Below are 21,257 nucleotides of genomic sequence, written 5' to 3'. Positions count from 1 at the left end.
CTGGCTATAGATCCTGCACTGCAGGCAAAGCCTTAAGAAATTCATCATTTACAACTATTATGTACAGGTGTTCCAAAAATTTTCCAAATCTACAACTAACTGAAAAAGAAGTGTCCATACACACTGAAATGTGACAATGTGCATGATATTCCATTCAGATTAATTTAATTCCACTTTTCCAAACCCAAGGCACACATTTCAGACCAAGTTCCCAGACAATTTGTTCTCACACTATTCCTTAGCCCAGACAACACTTTCCTAAATTTGCCATACTTGCTACATCCTGATTTCCTGATAAACTTTCTTCTTTAAATGTTTTATGTCATCTTCTAGGGGCTTCACTGACTCTTGAATTTCATTGAGCTTGGGCACATTGTCCATGCCATCCCATGAAAAATGCCTCACAGGAACCTGGTACATGGTCATAAGGCAGAGAACAACCTGAGTAAAGGAAGTAATATGAGCAAGAAGTGAACAGATATTTGGAGAGACCTGAGCATTAGCAGAAACTTGGGTGTTGATATGAGCCTCCAGGTCACGCTGAAGCTTGGTCAAGGTGTTGTGTTTGTAGCCCAGATTCTGCCTGAAAAACCAAAGTATAATGTCTGTTGTCAAAACCATGGGACAACAAAGGTTGTACTTGTAACATTTCAGTCTAAATGTGTGTATTTACTTAATTGTAGTAATTGTAGCTAATTGAGTTGGAGCTATGATTATGGGATCCCAACTCTGTATCTCTATTTATCAAATTTTGCCTTAAATTCATCTATGTTGTTGGCCTGTATTATATCTTCTAACTTAAAAAAAAAAAAAAATATGCATCTATGTGGAAAGATATGCTACTTAACACCCTTCAAACAAATGTCTTTCTTATTTTTTCTAATAACTTCTTGTTGCTCTTTTATCCCATACTAATAGGTTCTCTCTCTATTTCTTCTATTGTTTTCCAGGTAAACAATCATGTGTGCATATGTATATACCTAATTACTTAATTGTAGTATATAAGAAGAGTAAGAGGGAATGTCTGTGGAGCAAGGAAAGGAGCAGGCAAGAGATAGGGATGAGTGGAGAATGGCTGTGTATAAATGATACTGTGATGCAAGGGAGGGGGCAGGGGATGGGGGGAGTAAGGAATGGTTAAGTGTGAATGATATTTTGACACAGCCCGAAGGGTTTTCTCCCCACCTTCTCTATTCCTCATTGCACTTTTTAATCCACCAAGGCATTTACTCGCTTCTCTCAATCTACATTCTACCTCCACCCCCACTCCTCCCTTTCCTGCCACATTTGCACCCAAGTATCTAAAACTATCCACTTCCTCCAGTCTTTCACCCTTAATGCTCACTTCCAGTCTGCTGTCACTCTCTCCCCTTGTACATCTCATCACCTTACTTTTGCCCACATTTATCTTCAGCTTCCTTCTTTCACACACCTTCTCAAACTCTGTCACCAACTTCCTCAATCCCTCCTCTGATCCTGCTACAAGTCCAGTGTCTTCAGCAAACAACAGCTGGCTCACCTCCCACTTTTCTCCATTTTCTTCAATCATCTCTAACCCCTGACCCACTACCCTTGCATTCACCTCTCACACCACCCCATCCATGTAAAGATTGAACAGCCAGGGTGACATAACACATCCCTGACAAAGTCTCACCTTTACCTCAAACCATTCACTGCCTGGTTTGTCGACAACCCTGACACAGACAGAGGGCTTGATATACAGACTCAATTCGACTCATTGACTATCATGAACAACACGCATAATCATACACATATCCCATACCAAGCCCTCTACACTCCCTCCTCTCCTGATATCACCTTTTGCTCCCCCTGCCTAACCCCAACAACATCATGGAGAGTGGTCGGAGCCCTTGGTTCTGACCACCTTCCAATCATCATCACCACCAAAACAAGATGCACCCCAGCTGGCCACAGACACACTTACACCAATTACAAGAGAGCTAACTGGGAAGCCTTTAATGAAGAGACTGAACAACATTTTGAAACACTTAACAGTACACCAATCACAAACATAAACAATGCTGTGCACACTTTTAATACAACCATACTAAACGCAGACAATAAATACATTCCCAGAGGCAACAGAAAATCACACAACCCAAACCTCACACCAGAAATCCAAGGCCTCATCAGAAAATGCGACACACTTAAACAGAATAGCCCCACACCTATCCCTCAAAACATAGCAGACCAAATACAAACACTAAACACTGTGATTGCCAATAAAATACATGAACAAAAAACACAAAATTGGCAAAACTTTATCAATACACTTGATCACAAAACAAACACCAGCAAATTGTACAAAACACTCAACAGCATCACACTATCCAACACTAACACTACACGCTCTCACGCAGCAATAATCACAACAACAGATAATCTACCCTCAAACAGACAACAAGCAAACGCACTCATACGTCATTTTGCACAGACGAGCCATCTTACATCTCACCCTGACGACCGACGCACCATTCGACGTAAGAAAGACTTTCCCACAGACTCAGACTATACACCCTTCATAGACAGTCAGACAAAACTCATAATGCATAGTCTCAAGCACTCATCTGCCTGTGGCCCTGATAACATAAGCAACATCCACCTAAAACACATTGGACCACAAGGTATACACGCACTCACAAACATTGCAAACTACAGCTATTCACACAACACTATACCCGACATCTGGAAGCATGGTAAAATAATCACCATTCCAAAACCGAACAAAGACCCAACAATCCCAACATCGCACCGCCCAATCACACATCTCTGCACCCCCTCTAAAGTCATTGAACGCCTAATACTTAAACTTGTCACACCATATATTCCCCTTGCTGACTCACAACATGGTTTTAGGCCACTACACTCCACAAACACTCTTCTGACAAACCTCACACAAAGAATTTTAGATGGCATCAATTCAGATAGGCCCCACCACAGAACACTTCTTATAACATTGGACATTAGTAAAGCTTTTGATGCTATCCCCCGCCACAACCTAACAAATAAAATATATAACACAGACATGCACAATAACACCAAAAGATGGCTGGCCAATTATCTGGCAGGCAGGAATGCTCATGTGTCATATAATGGCCAATCATCGCACATCAGAAACATTAAGAACGGAGTACCACAGGGCTCAGTTCTATCCCCCACATTATTTAATCTATACATGCATGACTTACCCACGCCAGACACCTCAGAAATACAAATCTCTTCCTACGCAGACGACATAACAATCACATGCACACATCGTAACACAGACAAAGCTGCAGAAATAATCCAGCCTTACCTTGACACACTCAACACATGGTTCATCACAAACAGACTCAAAATAGCTCCAACCAAATCTACAGCAACACTTCTCACCAACTGGACAAAAGAACACAAATACATACCTCATCTCTACATCAACAACACTCTAATACCACACACAAACACACCGAAAATTCTTGGTGTAACATACGATACATCCATGTCTTTCAAACAACACCTCACAAACATAAAAAACAAATGCACACCTAGACTTAACGCACTTAAGTCAATCACTGGAACAACATTTGGACAAAACAAAGAAACTAATATAACAATATACAAACAATGCATACGCTCAGTGATGAATTATGCGAGTCCTGCATGGGCTCCTAATCTCAGTGAGACACACCACAACACCCTTCAAATCATACAAAACAAAGCCCTAAAAACAATTACAGGCTGCACAAATACATCACCTACAGACCATTTACACCATGAAACAAAAGTCCTCAAAGTCAAGGACCACCTCGACATGAGAGGCACACAAACACTTGCTGCAGCCACCACAAACACATCACACCCGCTACACTACATAGCAGAACACCCACACACACCAAGAAACATTAAAACTACACCCATAGACCTTTATTACACACAGATACTCTCTTCTCTTCCTCCACAACCACCAAATACCAGCCTCCGGAAACATATTCATAATCATATCACTCACCGCTCCATTAACACACTGAAAGACAACACACTGCTGCATGCCAGACCCCCTGATATCCACCCTTCTGAATCCTCTCTCCCACGTAAGGACAGAGTCCACTTGGCCAGACTGCGATGCGGTCACCACCCAGCACTTCTAAGCTACCAGAAGAGGCTGGACGACCGTGTTGTGAACAGCTGCCCAGGATGTAACACTTCACCCCATACCATACAACACATAATGGAAGACTGCATTATACACAATCATGCACGCAAACAACACAACATACACTCTATAAAGGATTTGTGGGAAAACCCAGTTTCGGCTGTGGCCTTCCTTGGGGAGACGGGACTGCTCGGACAGACAGTCTAGGGAACGACAACAACAACAACAACCATTTGATCTCTCCATTTCTAATCCTAACACAAGCTCTACTACTCTCGTAAAAACTCTTGACTGCTCTTAACAGCTTTCCTCCTATCCCATATATCTGCAGTACCTCCCACAGTGCCTTCCTGTCTACCCTGTCGTAAGCCTTTTCCAGATCCATAAAAACCCAAAAAACATCCTTACCTTTTCCTATAGCTTTCTCACATATCTGTCTTACCACAAAAATCTGATCTACACAACCTCTACCTGTCCTAAACCCACACTGTTCCTCACCAATTACTCCCTCTGTTCCTCTCCTAATCCTCTCAATCAAAACCCTCCCATAAGCCTTCCCAACTACACTCAACAAGCTGATCCCTCTGAAACTACTACACTCACACTTGTCCCCCTTTCCTTTGTAAAGCAGAACTATACAGGCACTCCTCCAGTCCTCCGGCACTCTACCCTCTCTTAAACAAACATTAAATAACCTCACCAGCCAGTCCACAATAACTGTACCCCCTTTCTTCAGACATTCTGCATGGCATCCATCCAACCCAGGTGCCTTACCTGCTCTCATCATCTTAACAGCTGCTTTCATTTCATCCTTCCCTATTTCTTACTGTATTGTATTTTACCCATTGAGTCATTGTGTATTCAATGGTCATGTTCAGTAGTATATTCCCAAAAGGTCCTCTCCACTTTTCACTGTCATCTCCCAACATATTTCTTTAGAGTTAAAGTCACCCATATTACTAAGTTTCCTCTTTTCAGTATTTCATTTAATGCATGACTTGTGTCTTCCAACATTTTGGAATGGTCACTCTCTTTCCAAAAATATGTTTTCAGGGGAATGTGTATCACTACAAATTGTGTATGTGTGCATGTGTCTATCTGTCTAAATAGGGAAGTGAAGAAAGAGGGGGGACAGAGAGAGATATAGAGAATTGGAGGGGGAGAGGGGGAAAGGGAGAGAGAGGGAGAAGGGGAGAGGGGAGAAAGGAAGGGAGGGAGAGAGAAACACTTACACAGTCTTCTTGAATTGATCCAATTCCTCAATTATCTTTGACTCCAATCTTGTTGTCAAACCTGTCCAAAGCTCCTCCGATAATTTGATTTCTTCTTCACACCTGTGTTGTACAGGAAAAAAATAAATGAATAAATGAATATCATAATACAATTACAGTGATAATCTAATTTGTTCTTCACACCTGGGTTGTACAGAAAATAAAATAATTATCATAATACAATGATATACATATATATATACCAAAGGCGTTTTTCCCCTTTACAAGGAAGGTAGCCAAAAAATAAAGGCATAAAATCCACTCCCACCCATTCCATCCCCTACGTACTCCACTCCCCTCTACCCTCTTCCCTCCCTCTTATCTTGGCACCTCCTGGATGACAGGTCATCCCTGCCTCTTGTCCACTGTCTTGGGTCATAAGCAGTGTCGCAAGACACAGCACATCCACAGCAAGGCCACTCCATTAAATCGGCGACCCCCCCTCTCCGTCCCCTCATGCAGAAAAGGAGAAGACAGGGAGAAATTCTTTCGGGCTGTGTCAATTTATTTCTCATACATACTCCCTCACACCCCCATCCCCCACCCACTCACCTTCATGCATCACAGCATCATCCATACACAACCATTTTCCATTCACCCCTATCTTCTGTTCTTTCCCGTCCTTCCTCAACAGACATTCCCCTCTTTCCCAATGCCCCTTTTACCCCACCCATCCATCTCATCGTAGGTCGCCCCTTCATGTTCACTCCTTCCACCTCTGCCTTCCACACCTCTTATACTAATCTTTCTTCACTCATTCTTTCCATATGTCCAAACCATCCCAATACTCTTTCATCAACCCTATCTCCCAACTCCCTTTCCACCCCCATTCTCCTCCTCACCTCCTCATTTCTCACTCTATCCAGCCTAGTAACTCCTATCATACTTCTCAGGCATTTCATCTCAAACACATTCAAACTCCTTCTCTCTTATGTTCCATGTTTCTGCCCTGTACAGTGCTGTTGTTACAACCACTCCTTCATACAATCTCTCCTTAGCATCCATTCCAAAATGTCTATTTCTCATTACTCTTTTTAATCCCCCAAGGCATTTACTAGCTTCTCTCAATCTACATTCTACCTCCACCCCACCCCTCCCTTTCCCACCACATTTGCACCCAATTTAGACACCGACATTGGCATGAACGGAAAGCTAGCAACAAGCTCTCATTCAGTGCTTTTTCAACAATAACAAGAAAACACCTAAGTTGTGTTTACAAAAGACAAGCAGGGTTTTTTTCAAGTGATTGCTATGGTAAAATAAGTATGCAGTTTGATATAGTGTATTAAACACACATAATGGAGGATAGAAAAGAAGAAAAAAGGAAAAATAAACTGACAAAGAGAGCATTAGACATAGCAGAGTTGATTTATGTCCCGCCTAAAACTTACACGTGGAATGAAAGTGAACACTCCAAAATGCTGGAAGACACAAGACAAACACTAAATGTGTGTGTGTGTGTGTGTGTTTTGATTTAGTCCCATTTCTAATGGGGAAAAGGCCTTTGGGTATGTATTAATATTATGATTCTTATTAGTCTGTTCTACGTAGTTTGTGGGATTTCTATGTTTCTTTGATTGTAAGTGTGGTTCTTATGTGATGTTTGCAAATTGTGATTGGTTTCTTTAAGTCTAACTTTTGTGTCTGATATTGATCTTTGTATATTTATTTTGTTGGTTTTCTCCATTAGGACTAAAGGATATGTGCATATCAAATATGTGGCCTAAGATTTTTGGACTCTTTCCCCAATGGAAGTAATTGGCCATCCAATATCATTGGTGGACATTTCTTTGGATTCATGACTGAAATAAAAGTGAAAAAGGAAAGGTGAGTTGGAGTTTGGAAACATGATAGATAAGGTGTTTGAAGTGGCAAGAGGGCAAGGGAGAGAAGAATGGAAGTGGTAGGTATGTGAGGGAATGAAGAGAAGTATCATCAAGAATGGTGTGGGCAAAGGAGAGACTGAGATGAGAGATATAGGCATTTAAGAGTACGTATGGTCCTAGCAATGAGAAGAACAAGGAGCAAGAAGCATCTTGAAATTACTTGAGTGTGTGTGTGTGAAGAGTTTTGGGAGGAATGTGTATGTAATGGTTTTAAAAGTCTATTACTGCTAGAGTAGAAGATACACTGGCAGACTGACTTGTGAGGAGGTTTGGTGTGGCAGAAGGAACAAATGCAGAGATGCTGGGTATGTGTATTGGCAAGGAAATAATAGTGAACATGGTGTTTAAAAAGAAAGATAAATAAAAGTATACATAGGCCTGTATGGTTGGTGGTAGAAAAGTTGAGATGGCATTAATGGATTATGTAGTGATGCCCAAAAGGAAGATTGGAAGAATTCTGGATGCAAATGTGGTTAGAGGAAAGTGGTGGAATGTTTGATCATCCTCTTGTGATATAACGATTAAGAGTGGAAGTACCGTAAATGGAGAATGAAGATAAAGTAGATAGAGAGGTGCTCAAAATGAATATGAAGTGAAGCTGAGAGTGGTATGGAGCAGAATGAAAGAAGAGAAGTGATAATTGAGGAAGAATGGATACATTTCAAGAAGAAAGTGATAAACTGCTCTAAATAAGATTAATTTACAACAGCTAGTGCCAATTATATGAACTTACCTGTTTAGACCTTGCAACTGAACAATAAGATTGCATAGCTGAGAGTATTGTTTGTTCCATTTCTGTGCAATCTCTTCTACACCATCAATGATGGAGACAGTTTCATCATTCCAAGCACAATTCATTTTTGAAAGGGGCAATGAAGATAAGGTATGATATTCAGTTGTAACTGACCTGTAAGATAATTAACAATTAAAATAATGTATACAAATATATACAAATATATATATATATATATATATATATATCACTGTCCAGTAATGTCGTAACACATTAATAAATGCACTAAAAACACACTGTTGATTGGATTTAAGAAAATAAATGTTACTTAAATCCAATCAATAGTGGGTTTTTAGTGCACATATATATATATATATATATATATATATATATATATATATATATATATATATATATATATATATATATATATATATATATATATAGGCACAGACATGGAACATAAGAGAGGCAGAGAGGAAAAGTTTAAATGTGTTTGAGATGTATGGTGGGGTTACAAGGTTGGATAGAGTGAGAAACGAGGAGGTGAGGAGGAAAGCTGGGATGAAAAAGGAGATGGCAGAAAGAGCTGATAAAAGACTATTGGAATGGTCTGGACACATGGAAAGAATGAGTGAAGAAAGGTTAGTAAAAGAGGTGTGGAAGGCAGAGTGGATGGAATGAACGTGAGAGGACAACAGAGGATGTGATGGATGGATGGGGTGAAAGGGGCATTGATCAAGAGAGAAATGCCTGTTGTGCAAGGAAGAGAGAAGGCAGGAGATATGGTTGAGTGGAGAATGGCCGTGCATAGATAATACTGTGATGCAAGGAAAGGAGGGGGTAGGTGATGAGGGGGGGGTTAGGGAGTAGTTATGTATGAATGATATTTTGACACAACCCAAAGGGATTTCTCCCCATTTTTTTTTTTTCTGCATGAGGGGACGGGGAGGACGAGTTCTCAATTAAGTGAAGCCTTGCTGTGGATGTTGTGTGTCTTACTGCATTGCTTCTGACCTAGGGCAGTGGGCAGGATACAGGGATGACCCATCATCCATGAGGAGCTAAGATGAGATGTGAGGGGAAAGGGTGGTGGATGGAAGTGAGTTGTGGGAATGGGTACTTGCTTTTTGACTTGGCTACCTCCCTTTTAAGGGGGAAAAACCCTTGGTATATGGATAGACAGATCTATTTTACTATAATCCTATCAAAATGAAGTATTAACATTTATTTACACAATAAAACAATATAAAAACATTAAAACAAGGTTTGTACTAAAAACAGATATTCTAAGGCATTTTTAAGGGGGAACATACACTATCTGCAATTTGGAAATTATGGTTATAAGGAATATTCAACAAAATATTCTTTCTCATATCTAAAAAGTAATAAATATTAGTGCTTACCTTCTCAATATGAAGCTTTTTTAAAAGATGTTATATCCTGAAAGGGACAATGCTATACTTAAAGTTGATACTAGTAAGTCAGCAAGTAAAATATATTTACTTTTTTCTACTGAAAGTTTCATGAACAATTGAATAAAATAGTTTGGCAGCAGCCAGAATAAAAATGAGGGTAATTGAGATTGGTTTGACCCCTCTCCTAGCAAAGAAGCCACATACATCTAAATAAGTCTAGCAGGAGCTAGAATAATAAGAACAAGTACTAAATGGCAGGGGTGGGGGGTGATGCACTGTTGCATGGGTGTAAGGATGTGTACATACATATACCAAAGGATTTTTCCCTCTTACACGGGGGGTAGCCAAGTAAGGATGTGTGGGGCATCCAAAAAGAAACTTCATGATATAAACACAATACCATTAGACAAGGTAAAGCTATTTAAATATAGTGATGTTCCCTCAACTGAATATATCCCTTGAGGCATACAGTGCCAATTCCAAGACGTTTAATTTGACTATAGGGTGTCTTTTTTATTTCATAGTTGTCTGGTGTGAGTGATGTCAGTAGATTTCAGGTTTGAAGTTTCCATTCTGTTTATTTTGAGCCACTGATCCAATTCATTCAAGTAAACTTGAGTGTTCTTTGCTATTATTTTATATTCATTGTGCCATGTCAGGTTATCTGCATATGAGAGAACACCGATATTTAGTTCTGGTTATGGTTTTGGAGTTGTGAAATCACTCACAATAAGGCTGTAAAGGTGAAAATTCTTGCCTTGTGGGGCTCTATTATATAGCTTTTTTGTTCCTGAGATTTTGTTGTCTTGGGTTACACATTAGTTTGGATATTGCAAATTGTAGCAAGATTGGTCTGTATGATACAAGGTGGTTTGTTTGGTTTCAGACCATGTGAGCTCTTTTCCAGATGTTTGGGATGTTGTAACCAGTAGTTGAAAATGTCACTTAAGACTCTTATGGCTGTTTGGCCAAGGTGTTTAAGGTGGATGCTTGAGATCATGCCTGGGCCTTCAGCTTTGGATTTTTTTTTTTCCCCTTCTTCTTCTTCTTACTGTGGAAAGCGGGGTGGTTTCAGTCTCATGTTTGATTTTTTTCATATTTCTATTTTCCTGTTTTCTGGTGTTGTGGGCTTCAAGCTTGTTTTGGAGAAATGCTTGTTGATGTTGCATTGCTGTTTTAGTGATGGTATTATACCCTCAATTACACCAAGGTGGAGTGGAGAATAATTTTGAGTTTTTGATGGTTTTTACCATTTTCAGATTTTGCATTATCAGTTTTTCCATTTATTTCATTGGTTAGTTTTTCCCAGTTTTCTTTTTGTTTATTGTAAACTTGACTTGTGATGCTTCAATTTAATTGCTTTATATGTTCTTTTTCCATTCTGTTACTTTGTGCTTTTTTCAATTATTCTTTTTTTTTTTTTCTTTAAGGAGGATATGTCCTGTGTAGTTGGGGCTGAAGCTTTTTCTGTAACCTCTGGGAATGTATTTTACTTGCCTTCTGCATGGTGATTACTATTTTGTTTAATGCCTTATCCAGGGATAGGTATTGGTCTATTTCCAAGTACTCTAGCTCTATCTCCATATCTTCCAAGTACTCTTGCATGTTTGCTTTTTGGTAGTTTATATATGTTTCCTTATAGATGGGTTGTATTTTCTCTTCTAATCATAAGGTAATCTTTACTAGGAAGTGATCAAATGAAAGATCTTGAATGGTTTCCCATGTTGTATGTGATTGTAGGGAGGGTGAAAACATTGTTATGTCAGGGTATGTTGGTTGTTGATTGTGTTGGAGAGAGAGGTTGTCTAGTAGGGTTGTTGCTGGAGGTGATTATGTTTAGGTTGGGGAGCTATTCTAGTAGTTTGTGTCCTTTTTTATCTGCTGTTTGTGTATTAAACCGGACTGGATGATGTGCATTTAGATCACCTGCCAGTACGCATTTTCTTTATTGAGTTGAGTGGTTGGGGTTGTGGGATGAAGCCTCATGGGGTTGTTGTTGTTGTTGTTGTTGTCGTTCCCTAGACTGTCTGCCTCATGGGGTTGATGTAGTTGGTGGGATATACCCATATATGTTTGTGATAGTCTCCAGAGTGGGCCAGGGGGTCACTCTCTACAGTCTCTCATACAGGACATCACTATAGCAAAGGGGAATATGTGGTTGAACTTTTAAATTTCCACTAGCAGAGGGTGTCAAGAAATAAAGGTCTAAGTACACGTGTCTACAACAATGAAAACCTAGATGAGCTGACAAAGATAGGATGGAGGAGTATGTGTGAATGATAGCTTTTTATATTTATATATGAATTAGCCACTCCCACTATCATTCAGGAAGGGTAAGGGTTGTTCACCTCTACATACAAATATCACTGCAAAGAAAAGTATACTTCGGATTTTGTGATACAATATGACATAAGTGCCATTGGCTTTGGGGTAAGTGTGAGATTTCAGAAATGTGGTATACTTTGCTTTCCATTATAATATCATATGAAATACAAGGGATATGTCTTATTGCCTGTCATGATCCATATCAAATATCAAGGTATATGTATATATGCTATATGATGCATGACATCAATCATACCTTTTAACAGCTTTCAGACAATTGAATTAAAATATTTCACTGTTTGATTGTACATAAACCTGTATTTCACTGATGGTGTGTTTACTATATGCTAGATGTATAGAAGATAAAGAGGTCTGGCTTGAATCAGTTTTCTGCATGCAATATAACAACAGGAGGTGCTAAGATAAGAGGGAGGGTGGAGGGGAGTGGAGTTTATATAGGAATGAAATGGGTGGGAATGATTTTATGCCTTTTTCTTTTTGGCTACCTCCCTTGAAAGGTGGAAAAGGCCTTGGTATATGTATGTATGTATGTATGTAAAATCATATTTGCATCCAGTTAAAAATCTACATTGAAAAGTTCTATGATAAAATCATATCTAACAGTAAACTATCTACAAACATAGAATTGATCCATATAATCATCTACTCTGTTAGAGTACATGTAAAAACAGCTGCTCTGAAAATAAATATATGATTACATATTATACTCTCTTTCATGCAGTCAAATATACCATACTCCATGAGCTACAGATTGCACTAGATTATATCTTCATAAGCTAATTCAATTAAACAATATAGAAGTGTAAGCTATAACTTACCCACATAATGTAACTCCTTACTGGATATACTATGGCTATCAAGGTGCCACAGTGGTGTAAAGTCATGTACTAAATAAAAATTTCATGAACCTTTTGTTGCAAAGGTTTTGAGTATATAGAAATTTCACACTTAATTTTCTTATTATCTTGGTTCAATAATGTCTTAATGGGTCCATTAAAAATATCTAAACTGTATAACATCACTTCTATCACACATCCTAAAATCACACTTTAGATTCAAATAAACTGTCTGTATTCAAAATCTGCTGCTTAACTGCATCTGGGTTGGTCATATTTTCTTTGACTTCTGCCTCTTGTGGAATCTCTGTAATAATAGCACCACTTTCGTTCTCTCCTCCACCTGTAAGATCCTGCTGCTGCATTCGCCTCTCAATTTCTCTAGTTAGAGCAATGCGGTACATTTCATAGCTCATGACAATGCCACTAGTTTCATGTTTATATAATCTATTTAACATAGCTTGGTAACAGTCTAGTTCAGGAAGCCTAAAAAGATGCCACTTTAGTTTTCGGTCATATTTGGGGGAAGCTTTCAGGTAAACACATAACCAATATGGAATTTCTTCTAAAAGATATGGAGAAGCTGGCATCAGTGAAACTGGTTGCCGGAATTCTGTGTGATGTGGAATTGGTGCTCTGGAATGATTAACTGGTGCACCTTCAGGAATTTGCTGAAGATACTGTTGTGCACATGGATGCTCATACTGGGCCTGACGGGTGATGTGATTGACATAGTATACACCATGTTCCAAGGACTCAATGCGCTCCCAACCAGCAGGTAAGCCTTCTTTTTCAAGAGGGTGTGACCAGTGAGTAGTTTTGGTATTATGATCAATGTAATACTTGCGACCACGGAGTGTATAGTCTACTGACCATCCTGGAGGTAACGGTAACTCCTGTTCAATGCGTGGAGAAGGTGGCTGTGGTGAACCACCCCTAATATGTGCACCTGACTGGGTAACCTGTCGCTGTTGCTGCTGTTGCTGATTGCTATGCAACATGAAAGAAAAATTGGAATTATCTTGGTGCTGCTGTGAAGCTGCTTCAATCGCACACCTACCAGGGTTTGGACTATATAGCCCTTGGTCTATATTCCGCTGAGACCCAGCAAAATGATTGACAAATGTCTGGTTAAAGACACCTTGTGATGAGGTGACTGGCTTGTGAATGCCATTCAGACTTCCTCCACTTGCAAGGCTGAGAGCCCCCATTCTAGGAACTAGCTCTCCACTATTTGGAGTGTACTTCCCTTCTGTGCCACTAGGTGGAACACTACTCTGAGGCGTGCGTGCACCAGAAGAATACTTCTGCACAAGAGGTGATGTCTGTGGGGTTGAAGGATTTCCACTTCCTTGGTATGGCAAGGCTGTGGCATTCTTGCGCTTGCTTGGAGTTGTCTGATAAAAGTTGGCTGAGGTACTTGTCCATACATTGATGATAGGGAGTACAGGTGGAGATTCTTTCTTGATGTACTTGCCAGCCAGACTGTCACAGCTCGTGGTGAGGTCTTTCTTCTTTGACCCCGAGAGCATTGTGACTGGCTGAGGTTTTCATCCACACCACTCCTTCAAGGGACAGCTGCACTTCATCCTTGTCTCCAACTCACCAAACTGCACAAACAAAAAGTTATACAGAAATTGTAATGCAGCTCTTTCAGATGAAATTATTTAATTTGCATAATTATTTCATAATTCTATTTACAAGTGATATTAACCCATTTGAGCCTGCACTGAAGTTTTGATAATTTATTCTAGTTAATGCTAGATTGATTCTGCTAAAGGATAATCTGGGCAAGAATGAGTTAAGGCTATACTGATTAACCCGTCTGTGCCCATGATGTACATTTGATATATTATTCTAACTGATGCCATATAATTTAACTAAGTTAACTCAGGGCACAAATAGATTAATGAGCACAATTATGTCTACTATGTTCCATCATCTATAAAAGCCAAAAAATAAGGATATATTTGTAGCAAATGTATACCTAGTACAGTACTGTGTGATACAGCATGGCAACACCATTACACAAATTTTCTACACAACATACTAAGCACAAAACAACTATAGATGACTATAAAATATAAAAAAAAAGCTTGCAAGTCTTCCAAGTTTCTAAAGCACTCCTTATATGCATCCATATCCATATACCAAAGGTTTTATTCCCCCTTATGCGGGACGTAGCCAAAAAAGAAAAAGGCATAGAAACCACTTCCACCCATTCCATCCCCTACATACTCCACTCCCCTCCACCCTTTTCCCTCCCTCACATCTTGGCACCTCCTGGATGACGGGTCATCCCTACATCCTGTCCACTGCCCTGGATCAGAAGCACTGTCGCAAGACACAGCACATCCAGAGCAATGCCACTTCATTAATTAGGCGACCTCCCTCTTGGAGCATTAAACTGAGCAGATGACCTGACAAGAGTAACTCAGCATAGCAACTGTAGAATGGCTCCTAAAGAACACCCAAATTTAATTTTAAAAAAAAAAAAAAAAAAAAGACTTTGAAGAGACAGAATGGGGACTTCCCCTCAAAAATCAACTGTGACACTGCTCACTTCAGACAACCATGGATCAAGAAAGCATCCAATAGCGGGGCTGGATGGCCAGGCCCTTCCATTGGAAGGGAACCCAGAAATCTCATGGACCTTACTCTTGTACATGACCTTCAGCCCATGCATCAAGACATGATGGTAGGATCTGGCAAGAGAGTGAGCATACCAAGACCAATAACATGTACATCCTTTGATAAGCAGAAAAAAACCTGAACTAGAGTCTAGAAGTGGTTCTTGGGAGCCACACTCACCTGTGTTTCCCAACAACTGAAAGAACTAACAAGGACACCTTGCAGTGTAAAATGGAGCACTGGGAATGGTGGTGAGATGCACCAAAACCACATTAATGGTACATTTCTATGCAGAAGCCAAAATCATCCCCATAGCACACCACAAGAAGATGATGAGTGTGCAGTTCTGTGCATGACCCCTTGGCCCTGCTCACCCATCCCATTGTATCACACAGGTGCTGCCAGCTGGGTACAGCAGGGGAACCACCACACTGGCATAAACAGGGTTCCCTAGTTTTAGCCATCATCCAAGACCCAGAACCCTTCATCTAGCACTGCCCACCCTAACCATACATTGTATTTCTTTCCAAAATAATTTCTGGGCCAATTTGGTGGTTGTTGCTGGTTATCTGGAAGGCATGAGTCTTCTACAAGAGAGATCTGGGGCAAGATTGATTAATTGACCAACTGATCATGCCCCTTTCATCCACAGATATATCCACCTTCATTTAAAATTTTTATGGATTCATCCTCCACAAATGTTCACAAAATCATTCCTGAAATTAGCCACTCTATGACTGAAAAAAAAATATTTCCTTATAAATCTATCTTATCTATAGCTGGCCTTATGCTTACTGTACTTTTACCAATGCTCTCCATTTGATCAATTCTAGTTAACTTTCTAAAGTTGTAGTCAGTAGGACAGTACTCTGTATAATGCCAACCAGGGTGTGATGTGCATACTACCATGATCCTTTCAAATTGCCCTGGCAAATAGGATTTCTATTAGCATATCATTACTGTTTTCCTTTCTCTTTAGCATTTTATGTATTTATTTACAGGGAAGTGGAGTGTATTTAGGGATGGAATGGGTTAGAATCATTTTATGCCTTTTTCATTTTGGCTACCTCCCTTGTAAGGGGGAAAAAGCCTTGGTATATGTATGTATGTATTTACAGGTAAGCTCACCCTACCATTCTGAATCTTGTACAACATAATTAACCTGTTCCTTGCCCTTCTTGTTTCCTGTGTTTTCAATCAGGAGCATAGCCAGAGAGGGAAAGCCAAACAGGCCTCTAACCCCACCCCTGCTCAGAGTATGTTAATATTTCTTTTAATACTTCAGTGTTAGGCAATTATTCTCATCTCAGTATTGTTACAAAGTTGGAATGTCATTTTGAGAACCTGTTTTAATTAAATAATAGAAATTGTATGCTCACTTCAACAATTATTTCAATTAATAAAAGAAAATTTGTTGATTCTATTTTTTGTGCTTTGCTGTGAGTTTGGACATACTGTTTATTTACTACATCTTCTTCTTTGTTTAGTTCATTGGATCTAGAGGGCTTTCCTCACAGCCGTCTTCCCAAGAGTCCTCTTTCTTTAACACAAACTGGTTGGTTTGTGAACTGGATGCTGCCCTGCAGTTCGTGGTGTACCCAGGTACTAGGGTGGTCCATCAGGGATCATCTGTAAGTATTTGTCCAAATCTAGATTCTGGTATTCAAAACTCACTTTTTCAACCATACTTTTCAGTATACAGGTAAACGTCGACTTACGATGGCATTAGGTTTCGATAGAGCCATCGTAAGACGATTTCATCGTAAGTCGATCCCCAATTTGTGTATCACTGTTCCGTGGTCACTGTACCTAGCCTACCTGTATATTAACCACCAGAGATACTGAATATAGCCTATTAAACATGTACAGTAGTTTATTTAATTATTTTTATCCTTTTTACCATATTCAAACACTATAATATGTATTTTCAGTACGGAACTAAATCTCGCGGGCAGCAGCCAATGCCAGCCGTACGACGTGACGTAATAATACTCGCATCATAAAATATAGTCACCGCTTATATCGATCGTTCTCTCTTTCACCCGCGAATTTTGAAAACCACAGAGAATGGGATTTAGGGCACATTTGAGAGAATGTAAAAACACAGGGGCGACTACAATAGATATAATCAAGACGCCGATATGGCAGCGTCGCGAATCCGCTTGCTCCTCATGACGCCTACGTGTGCGGCACCGTATGGAAGGGGTTAAATTATCATATCGTCGTCGTCGTCGTCGTCATCGTAAAGTCGAACAATCGTAAGTCGCGGCCATCGTAAGTCGACGTTTACCTGTATTATCAAAATACAACTGCTAGGTAAATTCTAAGTACTGGTCAGTGGGTACCCATACAGGTTATAAGACCATACCTAGGTTTATATGTTCTCTAATCAATATATGCTTCATATATTGTTTTGAGTAATGTAATAAAGCAATTTCAGGTTCCACTTGTCTGATCTCACAATTTGACAGGATTAGGGCATTTTCTTAAGTGTTGAAATGCAAATCACCTTTATCTTAACAGACAAACTAAGATGGTTTGAATGTCAAACTTGTTAGGTACTGAATTAAGGCTTAGGAGTTAGGGGTAGGAATTTATGGAGGTAAAATCTATGAAATGTCGAAATGTGGGTTGTCAAATTGCGCAACCCTAGTGTATACTTATACCATACATCCACACAAAAACACAACACACCCAGGTCACTAAACAAGCTCTTAAAGACAGGCCACAAAACTTAATACTTCACCAACTGCCAACATCAGCCACAGAGAAAAATATCCCTCTTAATCACTTCAGTATGACACAAATTCTCATTTGCAGCATTGGCTGCCATATGTAATTTACATCACACTACTCACATTATGAAATACAGTGAGACCTCTCATTAATGGACATTAATTAGCTGTGTTTGCAGTGTTTTGGAGTGGTTTTTGTGTGGCATAGCGATGGCACGCACTAAACAACAGCACCAAAAACACTGAAAACACAGCGAAAATACCACAAACACAGCTAATTAACATCCGTTAATGAGAGGTCTCACTGTATAGTCACTGCTGTATCACTCGTTCTCTTCTACTCTGAGTAGTAATAAACCCAGAAAATGTGATCAAACCAGTTCACAGAATCTGGAGTTTAACTCATGTACAACTACAAAAAATATATGAGACACCGACACCAGCATCCTTGTGTACCCTCTCACATCCCATGACATCTACATAGGCATCATCATACCGAAGTAGTTAACTTTTCCATATGATGACATATATGTAGGCATCATGAGGTGCAAGTAGATATACAAGGATACAGGTATTAGCATCCTGATTATACTTATTTTGTAGTTGTAGCTGAGTGACCCCCGAATTTTGTAAACTGCCTTGATTGCATTTTCTGTGTTTATTATTACTAAGAGTGAAAGAGAATGAGTAACTCAGCAGTGACTTTATATTTTATAATATGAATATTGTGATGCATCATTATAATCAGGCATCCAATGCTGTGTGCAAGAATTTGACTCATACTGAAGTGGTTAAGAGAAGCAAGAATTACATGCTAGTATCCAGTTCCAAGGCATCAGGCCTAGCCACAGAATCAAACTGTCCTAGATGCGACTGTCACACAGAGGAGACTGAGCCTTTCATCCTACACCATTCCACACTAACTATCCCTGGCCAACAACACATTTCTTCTTTGAATAACCTATGTGCCTATCAAGTAGCTTTTGCCAGTTACCTGGGAGCCATGGGTTTCCTGTAAGAGAGACCTTGAGCAATGGAAAGGTTTATACATTTTGATCTACATACTTTCGGGTATAGCTATCCCCCCCTCCCCAACTAAGAGAATCTTAGCTTTGTCCTTGTTTTTCATGAGAATAAACTTCAGTAAAGTTTTAGTTGTGCACACCTACATGATATAGCAATAGAAAATTACCGGTAATCATTAATTTTGTAAATTATAATAGATCAACGTAATATGAGGGTTTCTTGGCAGAAATCAATATAAAAAAAGTTGCTAAAACCTATTTTCTAATTAACAAAGTTGTGGTGGTTGCATGATATGCCATGTTTCTTTTGACAGGTGGCGAGGTCGAAGAAATGAAAGGATGGTAAATTAGTCTATTTTAACCTAACTTATGTAACCTCACCAATGTTTAGTAATTCAGTACCTCAAATTCTAAAGATCATCCGGGTCATCGTCGTCATCACGGATGCTGAAGGCCAGATTATTATAGTACCTTGGGCAATTAACAGACAATGGCAGAACTCCGTGTTCTCTCATAAAGTCCAAGGAAGCCCTATTGTCTTTGTAACAGCACTTATTAATGTCACCTGGTGTTGGAGAACACCCAGTCTATAATGTGAAAGCCGTCGTCTGATAGTGACTGGACTGGCATGGCATCCGTACCGTATCCTAGCAGCTTCGTTTGCTAGTAAATATTCTTGTAGCAAGGTTTTTTGTTTTGTTTTTATTCCCACCAAGAAAATCACACATTACATTCATGCATTATAATTTACAAAATTAATATTTAATTTTCTAATGCTATATCGCGTATGTGTGCACAACTAAAATAATACCTAAACTTCTGACACTTTCTCTATCTATGCATGCCATTAAAGATTTTCAGAGCTTAATCATACACCTCATAACCTCTTTGGTCATGGGGTTTCTCTAAAATAAACAAAATTGCCTGACATCAGCTCAAACTAAATGAGTAACCTTACCTATGAATACTTACCTATGCATACACTGTGAAGAAATATGAATGGCTGCTTCTTGTGATCCCCACCTCTTAAGATCTCTTACACAGTACTTTACTTTTAAATAGCTATCATACTGGACTTTAATTATTGTCATTGTTTGGGTGCTCATTGGACTCTCAGGAAGTGCAATCCAGTAATTAATGACTGATGAGGAACCAGTTTCCTTTTAGTATTGTAGTTGTTCTTCAGTTACCACACTTTTGTGGCTTAACTCCTTAAGGGACTATTGTACCCTCTCAAGTCTTTATGTTCCTCTGGAAGAATAGTGTAGAGGGTTACGGTATCCTCAAATCCAACTTGTAAGTTTCATTTTGTAAGTTTCATTCATGTATTATGTTTCTTCTGATTCTTCTATCCTGCCAAGTCTGGAGGTCCAGGGCAGTAACACTTCTTGTCATAAGGCAGTGAGTTGGGCCAAATCAGAAATTGTGTGGCTCCTCTTTGACTTTGTCCATGAAGTTCCTTTCAGCTGGAGTAAGTCACTTGACACTGACCAGAACAAACTCATTTAAGTATACCCAGGAATGTCATCAGAACGTCCGAAAGTTTTCCATATTGACTGTAATAACTACCACCAAGAAAAAAAAAGTACTCATGACTGTGGGTCATAGACATAGATTCAGTATCAAACATGTACTTTAGTTACGAGTCAAAACTTACACTCGTGATCTTCACTCATCATGCATTCTTTTAGTTCAATGTTCAGCTTCTAATGAGAACTTATTAATATTATTCTTTCAATTTACTGTTTTTAGTCAAACTCACTCTTGTTTGTGAAAATACGAATCGATCATGTCAGAACCTACACTTTTCCTACCCTTATAAGTTCTTTATACTATTAGCTGGCTTATACCATAGCCCTTTCTATGAACTGAGTATACTCTACTCTATATTTAAATAACAATTAAACAAGGCGACAAGGTTAACCGGTTTACAACATATATATACTTGTCCTTACTGAAGTGTTGTTATGGCAATATGGCCAGTCGAATTTTTGTTTAAGAGGCGAATACAATTCATGCAAATAATATCTGGATGGGGAACTCCATGAACACAACTAATTGCTATCAATTCTGCATACCTTAGATGAGTGAATTAAATGAAAACTTTTGAGTTTTCTTGAAAATAAGTGGGCCGAAAGTAATGCGGAATTCAGTTTAGTTTGTTTATGTATTACGAACTCGAACGCTATAAATCACAATATTGATAAGGTCTAACAAAACACA

General features: G+C 39.2%; 1 protein-coding gene across 8 annotated transcripts; it reads right to left on the bottom strand.

Annotated features, from left to right (window-relative positions):
* Positions 1-9,444: 9,444 nt before the first annotated feature.
* On the bottom strand, positions 9,445-21,243 carry LOC143036804 (uncharacterized). 8 transcript variants are annotated; one of them, XM_076204564.1, is made up of 5 exons: positions 21,113-21,193; positions 20,007-20,599; positions 16,730-16,903; positions 12,626-14,253; positions 9,445-9,486 (listed from the first exon to the last, which is right to left on the bottom strand). In XM_076204564.1, exon 4 carries the CDS (start codon positions 14,173-14,175, stop codon positions 12,850-12,852), a length of 1,326 nt encoding a protein of 441 aa, XP_076060679.1. In that variant the 5' UTR covers positions 14,176-14,253; positions 16,730-16,903; positions 20,007-20,599; positions 21,113-21,193; the 3' UTR covers positions 9,445-9,486; positions 12,626-12,849. The 8 variants fall into 8 exon arrangements, with proteins under 8 accessions (XP_076060679.1, XP_076060678.1, XP_076060676.1 ...); XM_076204563.1 differs by lacking the exon at positions 20,007-20,599 and having other exon boundaries at positions 16,654-16,903; positions 21,113-21,238; XM_076204561.1 differs by lacking the exon at positions 20,007-20,599 and having other exon boundaries at positions 21,113-21,238.
* Between the last annotated feature and the right edge of the window lie 14 nt (positions 21,244-21,257).

The sequence above is a fragment of the Oratosquilla oratoria genome, chromosome 21, assembly GCF_046742065.1.
Source record: "Oratosquilla oratoria isolate Oo_2021 chromosome 21, ASM4674206v1, whole genome shotgun sequence".
In the NCBI taxonomy this organism is placed as follows: Eukaryota; Metazoa; Arthropoda; class Malacostraca; order Stomatopoda; family Squillidae; genus Oratosquilla; species Oratosquilla oratoria.
This window is presented reverse-complemented; position numbering and strand designations above follow the sequence as displayed.

Coding starts and splice junctions, on each gene's coding strand:
- LOC143036804 (XM_076204567.1), bottom strand. CDS start 14,175: ATGCTCTCGGGGTCAAAGAAGAAAGACCTCACCACGAGCTGTGACAGT.